Source organism: Eulemur rufifrons, chromosome 18, assembly GCF_041146395.1.
Source record: "Eulemur rufifrons isolate Redbay chromosome 18, OSU_ERuf_1, whole genome shotgun sequence".
Lineage (NCBI taxonomy): Eukaryota > Metazoa > Chordata > Mammalia > Primates > Lemuridae > Eulemur > Eulemur rufifrons.
The window spans coordinates 2522752-2537848 of NC_091000.1; the positions used below are offsets into that span (position 1 = coordinate 2522752).

At 37.3% G+C, this 15097-nt stretch overlaps 1 protein-coding gene across 1 annotated transcript in view; it reads right to left on the bottom strand.

Moving 5' to 3' along the window:
* The window catches only part of NEK1 (NIMA related kinase 1), a 117674-nt gene that overhangs the window by 36059 nt on the left and 66518 nt on the right, over positions 1–15097 (bottom strand). Inside the window, exons 23-27 of the mRNA XM_069493756.1 lie at positions 10725–10856; positions 8791–8856; positions 8479–8707; positions 1413–1565; positions 652–828 (exon numbers count right to left, since the gene is read on the bottom strand). Coding sequence (XP_069349857.1) covers positions 652–828; positions 1413–1565; positions 8479–8707; positions 8791–8856; positions 10725–10856 — 757 coding nt within the window. The remainder of the gene's footprint in view (positions 1–651; positions 829–1412; positions 1566–8478; positions 8708–8790; positions 8857–10724; positions 10857–15097) is intronic.

Consider the following 15097-nt stretch of genomic DNA (forward strand, 5'->3'; position numbering starts at 1 on the left):
TTCCCACTGAGAGCTGGGCTCTGTCTCCCCCCCTTTGCATCTAGTTGGGCTGTGACTGCTTTGCCCAGTGGAACTACAGCAGAAGGGGTGCCGTGCCAGTTCTGAGATTAGCTTTTAAGAGTACAAGCAGCTTTCACCTTAGCATTTGTGAGCCCTGGGCCATCATGTAAGAAGTCAGACTGTCTTGCCAGAGAGAGATCATACAATGACGGAGACCACAGGAAGAGGGAGAGGGGCCCAGCTTAGTTTAGCGCTCTAGCTCTACTTGCCAGGATAGCAATGAAGCCATCTTGGACCCTTCGCACCAGCCTACCTGCCAGCCAAATGCCACCAAATCATCTCTGAGACAAAGGCACATGAATCAGGAACATCACATCAGCCAAGCCTCCACTTAATTCCTGAATCATAAAATCATGAGATATAATAAAGTGCTTATTTTAACACTAAGTTTTGGTGTGACTTGTTGGGCAGCAATGAAAAAAAAAAAGACCAGCAACAAAAAAACATATAAAAACATTGAACCTAGCTTAAGATGAATTACTCAAACATATATACAAATTTTGATGGTTTGTTTACAAAGCCGTGTTTATAAAGCAGAAATTTAAGTCTTATTATATCAAACACAACTCACTGTGTTCCAATAAAACATACCTTCTACATTTCCTTCTGGTTTCAGTGGTCTCTGTGGCGATGCCTCCCTAAACTCTGGATTTTTTGTCTCAACAGGAGAATCAACAATGGTTGATGGGTTTATTTCATGTGAAATAAATTGTACTTTTTCTTCTCCAATAATCAAAGGTTTGTGCTTTTCCTCTTTGGGAGAAATTTCTGTAAAAACAAAAAATGAAAAATCATGCTAGTTCTCAAAATGAATTGAGTTTTACTTGTAATAACATTTAGAGCAAAGTTCAAAAAATTGCATTATTGCAACAAGTAATTAATTACTGGTTAAGCTCTCTCACAAACTAGAAATTAATAAATGATTAAGGTATATGATAGTCAAATTTCATTTCAACTATACCTAATTTCTAGGGTGGTTAACATGGTTTACCTTCTTTTTCCTTTTGGTAAAATTAATATGTATATTAGCATACTATTTTTAAAATTATTTACTAACTTTTTGTTTACATGTAGTAACTGCTAGTTATTTCTAATTGCTTTGAAACTCTCCGCACTTTTAATTGGCGCCAGGAGACACCAGAATTACTTGAGAGTAACTTATTGCAGTTATCTACCCCCAGGTCACTCCCAGTCATTCCCTTCTAACTCACAATCTCCCCAATGCTAATTCTGTCATAACTAATTTAGATGCTTTCTATATTTATATTAATAATCTTTCTCAAACTCCTGAGCTCAGCCTTCCAGAGTGCTACGATGACTGGCCGGAGCCACCACGCCTGGCCTCTGCTTACCACTTCTATCAGTTGTGTTTTCCAATACTTCTGTCTGAAGTTGTAGTTCAGCTTCTCCAAGTATCTTTAGGACAGAATCTGTAGGGCTTTTCCCCCAGACTCTTCTTGGAGATCCACCAGGATCTAATTTAATAACCTCTCCCACTGTATGTTCTGTAAGAGAAAGGTACAAAGAAATAATTTTCAATAACAGAACATAATAACTGCATTATTAGGCAGATTTTGGGTCTTTTATCCAATTGACTGCTTCATGAGAAAAAAAGTGATATCACAAAGACTTTGAGGGAATGAATGATGAGTAATGGCAAGAAGAGAAGCAACTGATACTATTATAGCAATAAAAATACATCTGTAATTGCCTTGTAATTATGAATTAAATTCTAGTTTTGAGAAATATACAAACAGAAAAAATATAAATTTGAGTGTACCTTATCCAAAATGTTTGAGACCAAAAGTGTTTCACATTTTGAATTTTTTCAGATTCTGGAATATGTGCAAATACATGAGAAACACATGAAATTTGTTTATGTTTCATATATACCTTATACACATGGGCTGAAGATAACTTTATATTAATACAATATTTTTAATAATTTTGTGCATGAAACAAAGTCTGTGTATACTGAGCCATCGGAATCAAAGGTATCACTATCTCAGCCATCCACTTGGCAATCTGCGGCAGTTTGGCATCACCATCAATCCTGACTCTGAATTTATATGCCACCAATAAGCAAAAATCAAATACACTTATTCACATATAAGTACTTAACAGTAAAAAAGAAAAAAAAAGAATGACACACCGTTAACACAGTGAAAACCAGTGTGTTCAGGGTAACTAAGCAGCACAGTCGCAGCAGCACGACGCTGCACCAGCTGTTAAACAACAGGGGCCTTCAGTCTCCACTACAATGCTGAGTACAGGTTACTGTCCACTGTATGTTACTTTACTTGGGTTAAAAGAAACATCGGAAACAGTTGAGGGTTCCGTAGGGCTGAGGCAGCATTCCACTGGCTTTTTTAAATGGCTGAGAGAGTCTTCCTTCCCACGGGGAAGCTAACTGTGTTGTGCACCTGCATTTTGACTTCAACTTGTCACAGGACGTCAGGTGTAGAATTCTTCACTTATAGTGTCACATCAGCACTCAGAAAGTTTTAGATTTTGGAGCATTTCGGATTCCAGGTTTTCAGATTAAAAATGCTCAAACTGTATTATGTTTCTGTAAAATTTTTATTTGAAAGAATGTGGAAAAATTGTTAAGATAATTAAATAATAATATGGGGAATATAAAAATAGAAAAAAACAAATATTTCATTTCTAGAAATTTAACACAAAAGAACAGAAAACAGATCCTCAAATATGTACATGGATTAAAAAGCAGAGAAAAGTATTTCTAAGAAATTTTGTCAGCTGGGGAAGATGGCAGACTAGAAGCACCCGTGCACGCACCACTCATAAGGAGAGGGTGAAATTAGCCGGGCATGGTGGCGCATGCCTGTAGTCTCAGCTACTTGGGAGGCTGAGGCAGGAGGATGGCTTGAGCCCAGGAGTTTGAGGTTGCTGTGAGCTAGGCTGATGCCACGGCACTCTAGCCGAGACAACAGAAAAAGACTCTGTCTCAAAAAATAAAAAATAAAAAAAATGAGAGGGTGGAAAGTTGCAGGCGAATGCCTACCTATGGATGGCTCTTCTCGGAAAGAATGTACAACCTCGAGAAAGCAATGCAGGACATTCGGAGTGAAGGAGATGGTGACAGGGTGATTCATTCGGCAAGATGGAAGGGACATGTGGGGAAGCATCCACACTTGGGGAAGGTCAGGAGGACAGAGCCCTGGGGTGCAACACTCACCCCCCCGGGCACTGCAGCCTGAGTTGTGAGGGTTCTCCCTCCACCAACACAGACCTGTGGACTGACGGGGAGCTGCTTAGAGTCTGTGCCCAAATACTGCACCAGAGAGCTGGCACAGCAGGACCTGCTGGCTGCCAATCCTGAGTTTCTGCAGCTGACGCTATCCTGAGCTCTCAGGCGCTAGCTAGGCGCTTTGCAGCAGCAGCCTTCACATTGCCCCTGCCAGGCCAGGGAGGGAGCAGGTAGAACAGACGCTCCCTTGTGCTATGCCCTGTGGATGGGAGCTGAGAGCCCCTCAACCCCAGCGTAGGATCTGAGCAGAGGAGGTGTCTCAGGTGCTACAGGCACCACATGGGAGGCCTTGGGGGAGTGTCTCAGTGGGGCCTGGCAGGGAGGGGAGCAGAACCACAGCCATTTGGCAGCCCTGGCTAGTTTCCGTGGTCCCTGGGCCATAGGAACTGATCCCTGCCCGCATGACTAACCTACAAAAAACCCCATCAGGCCAACTGCAGACTTCTCAGCAGAGACCTTACAAGCCAGAAGGGGTTGAGACCCCATCTTCAGTCTTCTTAAACAGAACAACTGCTGGCCTAGAATTCTGTATCCTACAAAAGTAAGTTTCATAAATGAAGGTGAAATAATGTCTTTTCTAGACAAGCAAACACAGAGGGAATTTGTCATGACCAGACCTGCCCTAAAGGAAATACTCAGAACTTCATTATAAATGGATCAGGACATTAGATACGTGCCAGTATAAAATCACCCAAAAGCTAAAGCTCACAGTTCCTATAAAACAATATCACAAGAGGGGAAAAAAAGCAATAAGGTACTACCCAACAAGACGAACAGAATAGCATCCCACGTATCAAAACTATCACTCAATGTTAACACTCTGAAGGCCCCACCCAAAACACAAAGGCTGCCTGAATGGAAGAAAAAACACAACCCAAGTATCTGCTTTCTCCAGGAAACACATCTAACCCACAAGGACTCATACAGACTCCCGGTGAAGGGATGGAAAAAAAAATTCCACACAAATGGAAACCAAAAGAGAGCAGGTGTAGCCACTCTCTTATCATATAAAATTAACTTTAAATCAAAAATGGTAAAGAAAGATAAAGATGGTCATTATATAATGGTAAAGGGAGCAATTGACAAGAAGACCAACAATTCTAAATATATATACACCTAACACAGGAGATCTCAGATTCATAAAGCAAATTTTACTATATCTGAGCAGAGATAAATAGTAGCGTTGTAATTGCCAGGACTTCAACATACCACTGACAAAGCTGGAAAGATCATCAAAGCAGAACATAAATAAATAAACACTTAACTTTAATCGGACTCCAGAACAAATGGAACTAACAGATATTTATAGAACATTCTACCAAAAAACTACTGAATATACATTCTTCTCATCAGCACAAAGGACATTCTCCAAGACTGTTCATATCTTAGGCCACAAAACATGTCTCAAAAAATTCAAAAAAACTAAAGTCATACCATGTGTCTTCTCAGACCACAGTGGTATAAAACTAGCAATCAATTCCAAGAGAAACACTCAAATATACACAAAGTCATGGAAATTAAACAACCTGCTGCTGAATAATATTTGTGTCAATGATGAAACTAAGATGGAAATCAAAAGAGTCCTCGAACTGAACAACAAAGGGGACACAAGCTATTAAAATCTGTGTGATCCAGAAAAAGTAGTCTGAAGGGGGAAAATTCATAGCCTTAAATGTCTACATCAAAAGACAGAACGATCACAAATTAACAACCTACTGACACATTTCAAGAAACTAGAAAAAGAAGAGCAGACCAAACCCATAGCCAGCAGAAGAAAAGAAATAACAAATGTCAGAGAAGAACTAAATGAAACAGAAAACAAAACTACAAACGATCAATGGAGCAAAAAGTTGGTTTTTGAAAACAAACAAAATCAATAGACCTCTTGCCAGATTAACCAGGAATAGAAGAGAAAGGGCCCTAATAAACTCAATCAGAAATTAAAAAGGAGATATTACAACTCATCCCACAGAAATACAAAATATCATCCATGAATAATGTGAAAATCTCTACGCGTAGTAACTAGAAAACTTAGCGGAAAGGGACAAATTCCTGGAAACACACAATCTCCTAAGACTCAATCAGGAAGACAGAGAACTCCTAAATATAGCAGTAATGAGCTGCAAGATTGAAACGGTAATAAAAAAATCTCCCAACAACAACAAAAGCCCCAGACCAGATAGTTTCACAGCCAAATACTACCACACCTATAAAGAAGAGCCGGTACCCACACTATAGAAATTATTCCATAACTTTGAGAAGGAGGGAGTCCTCCCCAACTCATTCTATGAAGCCAGTATCACCTTGATACCAAAGCCAGGAAAGGACACAACAGAAAAAGAAAATTACAGACCAATATTCTTTACAAATATAGATGTAAACATCCTCAACAAAATACTAACAAACCAAATTCACCAGCACATCAAGAAAATAATCCACCATGATCAAGTGGGCTTCATTTCAGGGATGCAAGGATGGTTAAACATCAATAAATGTGATTCACTATATAAATAGAAGCAAAAACAAAGACCATATGATCATCACAATAGATGCAGGAAAAGTATTCAACAAAATCCAGCACCCTTTCATGATAAAAATCCTCAAAAAACTAGGCACAGAAGTAATATACCTCAAAATAATAAAATCCATATGTCACAAACCCACAGCCAACACCATACCAATGGGGAAAAGTTGAAAGTATTCCCTCTAAGAACTATAAAAGGACAGGGTGTCCACTGTCCCCACTTCTATTCAACAAAGTGCTGGAAGTCCTAGCCAGAGCAAACAGGCAAGAGAAAGAAAGAAAAGATATCCAAATAGGGAAAGAGTCAGTCAAACTATTGCTGCATCCATATTCACTGATGGTATGATCTTGTATCTAGAAAATCCCAAAGACTCCACCAAAAGACTCTTTAAGTTGATAAATTCAGGAAAGACCTGGATTACAAAATCATGTACACAAATCAGTAGCATTTCTATATACCAATAACAGTCAAGCTGAGAGTCAAATCAAAGACTCACTGCCATTCACAACAGCTACAAAAGCTGTTGTCACTACAACAGCTAAAAGAAATAAAATACTTAGGAATATACTTAACCAAGGAGGTGAAAGATCTCTACAGAACTATGAAACACTGACGAAAGAAATTGCAGATGACATAAATGGAAAAACATCTCATGCTCATGGACTGGTGGAATCAACATTGTCAAAATGCCCACACTGCCCAAAGTGATTTACAGATTCAACGTGATTCCAATCAAAATACCAACTTCACAGCTCACAGATAGAAAAAAAAAAGAAAAAAAAAAGAAAAGAAATCCTAAGCTTCATTTAGAACCAAAAAATAGCCGAACAGCCAAAGCAATCTTAAGCAAAAATAACAAATTTGGAGGTATCACATTACCAGACTTCAAACAAGGCTATAGTAACCAAAACAGCATGGTATTGGTACAAAAATAGAGACATAGACCAATAAAACAGAACACAGAACATAGATATAAAATACAAATCTACAACCAAGTGATCTTCAGCAAAGCAGACAACAACATACACTGGGGAAAAGAATCCCTATTCAATAAATGGTACTGGGAAAATTGGATAGCCACATGTAGAAGAATGAAATAGGACCCCTATCTCTTACCACTTATCAAAATTAATTCAAAGTCTTAAATGTAAGGCATAAAACCATAAAAATTCTAGAAGAAAATGTAGGGAAAAACTCTTCTAGACATTGGCCTAAGCAAAGAATTTATGACTAAGACCCTGAATGCAATAACAGAAACAACAAAAATAAATAAATGGGACTTAATTAAAAAGCTTCTGCACAGGAAAGGAAGTAATCAACAGAGCAAACAGACAACCTAAAGAAGGTGATAAAGTAGTTGAAAACTATACATGTGATAAAGGGCTAGTATCCAGAATCTACAAAGAACTCAAACAAATCAGCAAGAAACAAACAAACATCATCATCCAAAAGTTGGCAAAAGACATGAACAGAAGCTTTTCAAAAAAGATAGACAAATGGCCAACATATGAAAAAATGCTCAACATCACTAATCATCAGGGAAATGCAAATTAAAACCACAATGAGATATCATCTTACATCTGTCAGAAAGGCTATGATTGAAAAGTCCAAAAACAATAGATGCTGGAGTGTATGCAGAGAGAAAGGAACTGTTGGTGGGACTGCAAATTAGTATAACCTCTCTGGAAAACAGTATAAGACTTCTCAAAGAAATAAAAGTAGACCTATCATTTGATCTAGCAATCCCACTGCTGGGGATCTACCCAAGGGAAAAGAAGTCATTTTTTCAAAAAGACACCTAAACTTGAATGTTTACTGCACCACAATTCACAATTGCAAAGATGTGGAATCAACCTAAGTGCCCATCAATTCACGAGTAGATTAATAAAATCTGGTATGTATGTATGTGTGTGTGTGCCCTTAAGCTCCTTAAGGGGAGAGATTGTGTTTTAACCACCATTATTGGCATAGAATAGGTACCCAATAAAAAACTGTTGAATACATAAAGAAAATAAATACTATCAAGTCTTTGGGCTTTTCTCCAATGCAAGAAAGAATTCTACAAAAACAGTCAATCAAAAAAAATGACTTAAAATCTGACTTGTTCAAGGACAGACTTGCCCTTTTAGAATGTAAGCTCCATAAGAACACATGTTCCTGTTTCGTTCCTTGCTGTATATCCAGTGACTAGGACAATGTAAGAAAATAGTAGGTTCTCAGGAACTATTACTGAATAAGAGAATCATTAGGTCAGATTTTCTCAATACCTCTGCTAAATGCCTAAGGGACATTTCTGAGGTTTTATCAAAGTTCACTACTCTGGTTCTCATCAAGAATTATTCCTAGTAACAGATTAATCTAAGATGGTATAGAAAGTTAAAGTAATACAATTTAAATACGTATCATTAGTTCTATACACTTTTGTAATAAAAATCCTTGCAACTAAGGCTGAACAGTTCTCGCCATTCTTCACATTTCATTAGGGGAAGGAGTCATTTCTACATTCCCAAAAGGAAAATATATAGAATTCTTCCAGCCTCTCTCAATTCTCTCAGAGTGGCCAGTCTACAAAGTTTACATGTATGCAGGATCTAAACAGGATATTAACATTTCTATACATACTTTCACTATCAGAGAATGATGTATCCAGTGTTAACTCATCCAGAGGAATCACCAGTTGACCTCCTGCCTCCCACTTCTTGCGATCAGATGAAACTGACTTTTCTTTTTCATGCTCTTTGGCATCTTCATGAACAATTATCTCACAAGTATCAGAGTGACACTGCTTTCCTTTTTCATCCTCTTGAGCTTTAAGATTTTCATTTAATCTACGTAGTATTTCTCGCTTACTCTGAAACAGTTAAAATGTTATATCTTAATATGTACATGATTAAGTAAAATGATTGACAGAGAAACTTTGAAAATTGTACTTACTGAAATAGAATTATTGGTCTTTTGTGTGTCTTCTGAGGTTTCCTGGGTATCAGTTAAACTACTGTCCTTTAAATACAGATAGTTACAGAGTAAGAAATAACGTTACTTTAAAAGTCTACCTTAAAAAATCTGATATTTTTGTTACTTTTTGCTTTTCATTAAATTGCTCCTTGTGAATTTTTTATTACTGTAAAATGTTAACACAGCTTCCTTATCAGCAATGACAAACGTTTAAATATTATTGATTAACAGATAATATATAGAGGGGCAAATTCTCAATTATTTGTCATATTTTTGGATCACTGCTCACATATTTAACTATATCCTACTGTTTGGTACCTGATTTTTTGGTAATTTTAAATCAATGGTAGAAATACAAGGAAAATTCATATACTCTCTCAGTTAGAACTAGGGAAAGTTTTGATAAAGTAATTCAAGATAGGCTGGGTTATTCTGAAACTACCTTTATGTTTCATGTATATATAGTCTTGCTAAGCCATACTAGTAAATATAATTGAGAATTGACTTTCCTCCTTAAACAAAGAGAGTAATGAGTTCTGAGTCATTTATACTACAAATAATATAAATCTTGTCTTCTGATTAGTAATATCAAAGCAATCCAGATCACCTGGAATTTTAAAATATATGAAAAGAAGAAATTAGTAGTTATAAAAACTATGAAAGCAAAGGTATCTAGAAGATTCAGAGTAAGTAAAAGCAATTTTCAGTTTTAAGTGACATTTACCAACACAAAAGACACAAAAAGAAAAACCATTTAGTTACATAACTACCTCAAATTTTTTAATATTTGAAAAAAATAAAAAGAGCATTCAGTGGTCAGTTTTAAAGTAATCTGCGTAAATGAGACAAAGAACATTTTACCCAGTAAAGCAGTCAGGAATTAGCAGTCGCTACAACCAGAGAGATGCACAGCTACTTGAGATGTGAGACTGGGAACCAGGAGGGGAACCACACAGTGGTATCTAAAGTTGAAGTAACAACGTAGCACGTGCAAAGACGTAATCAGAAAGAAAAAGAGAATAAACCTACTTGAAAAACAATAGTTTCTTACATGAAGTTCTTGAGAGTGATCAAGAAACTTCTATTTTCCTACTCTTATTTTCAAGACAAACACAAAGGTTGTTTAAAAAAAAAAAAAAAAGCGTACCAATTTTGTCTGCAAAACTTAATGAAAACTCCACAAATACATAGCACAGACACTGATTACCAGGAAAGGAGAAAGTGAGGTTAATGTGCCATCTGATTCAGCAGACATTTTCTCTTCTGTCTATTGAACTCTAGGCAGAAACTCCATGTTATGAGCCCCTTTCTCTTAACTCCACAGCAGTCTTCACACTTCAGAGAGACACTTAAAATATACTTCTAAATTTACACTTTTTATTTGTCCATATTTATTTTACTATCTGTATGGCATGATAGAGATTCGGAAGTAGAAAGTAAAAGAAAAACTGATGAATTAACTGTAATCGCACTGAGTTCTCTAACAATTGCTATGTCACAAAATTTCAAATAAACGTAAACGTGCTGGGCTTAATTCCTAGAGTTACTTCAAGTACCAAAGAGACATTATTTTTTAAAAAGTCAGCATTTGTTAATCATAAGGGTTATGTATAAAAATGTTTGTTGTGTTATTTTCAGTACATTTCTCTCTACATATTAATATATACCAATATTCCTTTAAAGTAAAAAAAAACAATCATTTTAACATATTTTCATCTACCAGGTGGTCCTAGATATAAAATCTATGAGCAAAGATGCTCCAATATTCAGAGTAAACAAAAAACTGTTAAAAAGTAATTTTTTTCCCTAGAAAAACCTAAGGAAACATTAGAAATTAATGTAACTCATTAAATTTTTAATTTCTTTTCAAATAATCCTTTGCTTTGAAGAGTTCTAAATATTAGGAAACTTACCACACCCACTTCCTTCAAAGCTGAAGTCACAGAAATAACAGATCTCATCTGTTGCTTGGATGGAGAGCCACCTGCTTCATGCTGCCCCAAAGGTGAAGAAACATCAGAATTCTTTACTCCTTTAGCCACCAACTATAAAAAAATACATTGGGGATTTTGTATTTGCATGAAGAAATAAAATGGTAGCTACAAGATCACTGTTTATCTACTCTAACACAAGCAGTTTTTTCATTCCTCAATTATTTATTGAGCAAGGCATTACACTAGGTGATGGGAACAGAGTAATGAACAGAGGAAAAAACCCTCTAATCTCAGATGTAAATATAATCATGTCATGTCATCCTAAAAACCTGCTTCCATTGCATTATCCATGTTTCATAAAATAATCCTAAAAACCAAACTGTCTTGAAAAGATTCAATATTAGTCTTCTCACTTTAGTTTAAATCCATTATAACTTTTGGTAGGAAGAAAACATATTTATTATTCTTACTCTTCTAACAGAAATGCTTCTGCAATTTCTCCAACTTTGGGTATAATCTTCTTAAAGTTGGAGTATCAATCACCCAGCATAAAAACTCTCATTATAAAAATGCCAACATAAATGAGAATGGAAAGAGTGATGGGTACAGGTAATAAGACTGACTTCACTGAAATATTACATTAATATGTGTTTGTTTTTATCTTGCCATTTAGACTCCAAACAAATTAAGATTCTGAATCTTTAATGAAAACATGAAAATGGCATTTATAGGTATGCTAATAACAACATGGCAGGAAATCTACTCCCTACTTCTACCCTTCCTCAAACCAGTAAACAAGACTTTCTGGGAAGTATCCATTTTAGACACAATAAAAATTGAGCATCATCTAAGAATAAGGTAGTAATACAGTTCTAATATTCAGCCTTCTAGATTTCTTTTTACAATTTCAACATGCCTTCCTCACTAAGCCGAATCATTTCTAGCTTTTGATTTAAAGTGAGATGTGAGACTCTTCCTTTCTCTTGAACACTTGGAGGCCATGGTAGGGTCATTAATTGGCCTAATTTCCATACTGTTTTGTCTCAGAGAGTAGAGAGGCTCCAGGAGACGAGAGAGGCAGGGGAACTGTCGGTGGAGCAGTCAGAATGCACACATTTATTAAGCTCGCCATCTTACATGAACGCAGTCCATGGCACCCAAAACAATGAAAACAGTAATATCAAAGATCATTGATCACAGGTCACTACAACAGATACAATAATAATAATGAGAAAGGATGAAGTATTGTGAAAATTATAAAATGTGACAGAGAGACAAGACATGAGCACAAGCTATCGGGAAACGGTGCCAGAAGACCTGCCTGCCGCGGGTCGGCCCGATCCTCGGTGTGCGCAAGCGCAGTGTGAGGGGCAGCATCGTGAGGCGCCGGCCCCCCGACCCTGGGCGTGCGCAAGCGCAGTGTGAGGGGCAGCACCGTGAGGCGCCAGCCCCCTCCCCCACCCTCGGCGTGCGCAAGCGCAGTGTGAGGGGCAGCACCTGGAGGCGCCACATCTATTTCCTTCACAGAGACGGAAACGTGGCTTTCATCCCCTAGCCCGGCATTACCGAAAAAGCATACTGATGTTTAAGATGTGACTATAACTTTCTAAAATACCTAGTGCTCACACAACCAAGAATTCTCACCTTGAAGGTTTTTATTGAAACTCTTTTATGACTGTTTTATTACCATGGAGTATATATTCAAAGGTTTCATAAATTCTGAGGAAATAAAAACAAGTTCCAAAGTTGTTCTGAACAACAGTAGCATTTTTAGAACAAGTATGTTATTTCTGTATATGATTATTTCAAAAGAAACAAATTACTTTGAATGTATAAATTCTGCTATTTTTATTTAAATTAGTAATTACTTCTGACACATATCATATTCATCAACTGTATTATACTAATTCACTTAAAGAAATGATTTCTTCTATTTCAATACATAAATCCAACATGATTTTTGTGAGAAAACAAATTCACAATATTTGATAGAAATTAATCATGAATTAAAGTATGTATTAAGTACCTATTAAATGCCAAGCACAGTTCTAGATAATGAATATTCAAAATGAATAAGACACAATGTTTTCTCTCAAAGGATTAGAAACTAGAAGAGAAAGGGGAACGCATAAATTAATCAGTGTGTTACAGAGAAACTAAAGAGGTGTGTGCTAAATGGCCTAGGGAAGGAAGAAACAAGCTAAACCCAGAAAGCAAGCGAACGGTGCGCAGCCAAGACAGGGGCTGGCAGGAACAGACTTTGCAGAGCAGCCAGTGTTTGGACAGCCAGGCGCTGTTCAAGGAGACCACAGTGTACAGTGGAAGTAGGACACACAGTTCTACACTCAAATCCTAAAACACCCACTTACTCGTAATGTTTTTCATCGTTTTTCATACTCTGAACTTCACATTTTTTTTCTCTAACATAGAAATCCCATACTCATTATCTCCTTGCTGTAGAGATTACGTGAGATAATTTATATAAAATATATAGTTATGGAGGAAAAAAAGATGGCGGAGCGGTGGTGACCTCCTGGATTCGTGCTCCCGCAGAGGAAGGCATGGATCTCGGCCTGCCACAACGCTAGAGGTTCCCTCCCCCGCAAGAATGGCGGTGTGAATCCACGGAGAATCAGCGTGGGACACAGAGAGCAAGAAAAGTCTGAGAGACAGGCAGAAACCACCTTGGGAGAGGAAGAGGAGCAGCCCCCCCAGCGGAGGTAGCAAAATCCTGAACAACACGCGAAGGGCTCCTCCTAGCGACAGAGGAGGCAGCTTACCTGACGCGCACGGCATGCCCCCATCCAGACTAAAGCTGAAAGAAGGGATCTTAACGATTCATCCAGAGGGGAAGGGCTCAGCGAAAGAACTCTGGGAGTATAAAGAATCAAGCTGAAACCTTGCCCTCAAAAAGGATTAGTAGTTCTCCACCAATTGACACAAACCAGATTCAAAATAGCAACATGTCACAGGAAGAATTTCAAACATGGATCATAAATAAGCTGAACATTACGCAAGAAAAAAATGGATAACCAACACAAAGAAACCACAAAAAAGATCCAGGACTTGGAAGAAAAATTCACTAAAGAAATTGAAATATTGAAGAAAAATCAAACTGAACTCCTGGAGATGAAGAATTTATTCAGGGAGCTACAAAACACAGTGGAAAGTCTCAAGAGCAGGGTAGATCAAACAGAAGAAAGAATCTCAGAGATCGAAGATAACACTTTCCAATTAAATAAGTCAGTCACAGAGTTAGAACAAAGAAACATGAGAAAAAACCATAGTGTACAAGAAATGTGGGATTATGTGAAGAAGCCTAACGTCAGAGTTATCGGCATTCCTGAGGGTGAAGAAGACAATAAGCAAGGGTTGAATAAACTATTTGAAGATATAATTGAAGAAAATTTCCCAGGCCTAGCCAAATCTCTAGATATACAGATTCAAGAAGCTCAAAGAACCCCTGGGAGATTCATACCAAATAGGAGGACACCACGTCATGCAGTTATCAGACTGACCAAAATATCCACTAAAGAGGTCCTTCTTCGAGCTGTAAGGAAAAAGAAACAAGTAACATACAAAGGAAAGTCCATCCGAATCACGCCAGATTTCTCAACTGAAACCTTACAAGCAAGAAGAGATTGGGGCCCCATTCTCACTCTTCTGAAACAGAATAATGCCCAGCCTAGAATCCTGTACCCAGCTAAGCTCAGTTTTATATATGAAGGTAAAATTAAGACATTGTCAGATAAACAAAAACTCAGAGAATTCACCAAGACAAGACTAGCTCTCCAAGAAGTACTCAAAACAGAGTTACACATGGTCCAGCACAAGAAAGACCCACGAATGTAAAACTACTCAAGAGATAAAGATAAAAACCCAGTTATCACAATGGCTCAAGAGAGAAAACAGATCAATGAAATTCAACCCAACATGAGGAACAGCAATCTGAGACTTTAACACGCCGCTGACAGTACAGGACAGATCCTCCAAACAAAAAATAAAAAAAGAAATAATGGACTTAAATAGAATGCTAGAACAAATGGGCCTGACTGACATCTACAGGACATTCTACCCAAAAACCAATGAATATACTTCTCATCAGCTCATGGGACATTCTCCAAGATTGACCATATCCTAGGACATAAAGCATGTCTTAAAAAATTTAAAAATATAGAAATTATACCATGCATCTTCTCAGATCACAGTGGAATAAAAGTAACAATGAACCCTAACAGAAATTCTCATTTCTACTCAAAGTCATGGAAGCTAAATAACCTTCTCCTGAACAATCATTTTATAAATGAAGAAATCAAGTCGGAAATCAAAAGATTCTTTGAATTAAATGACAA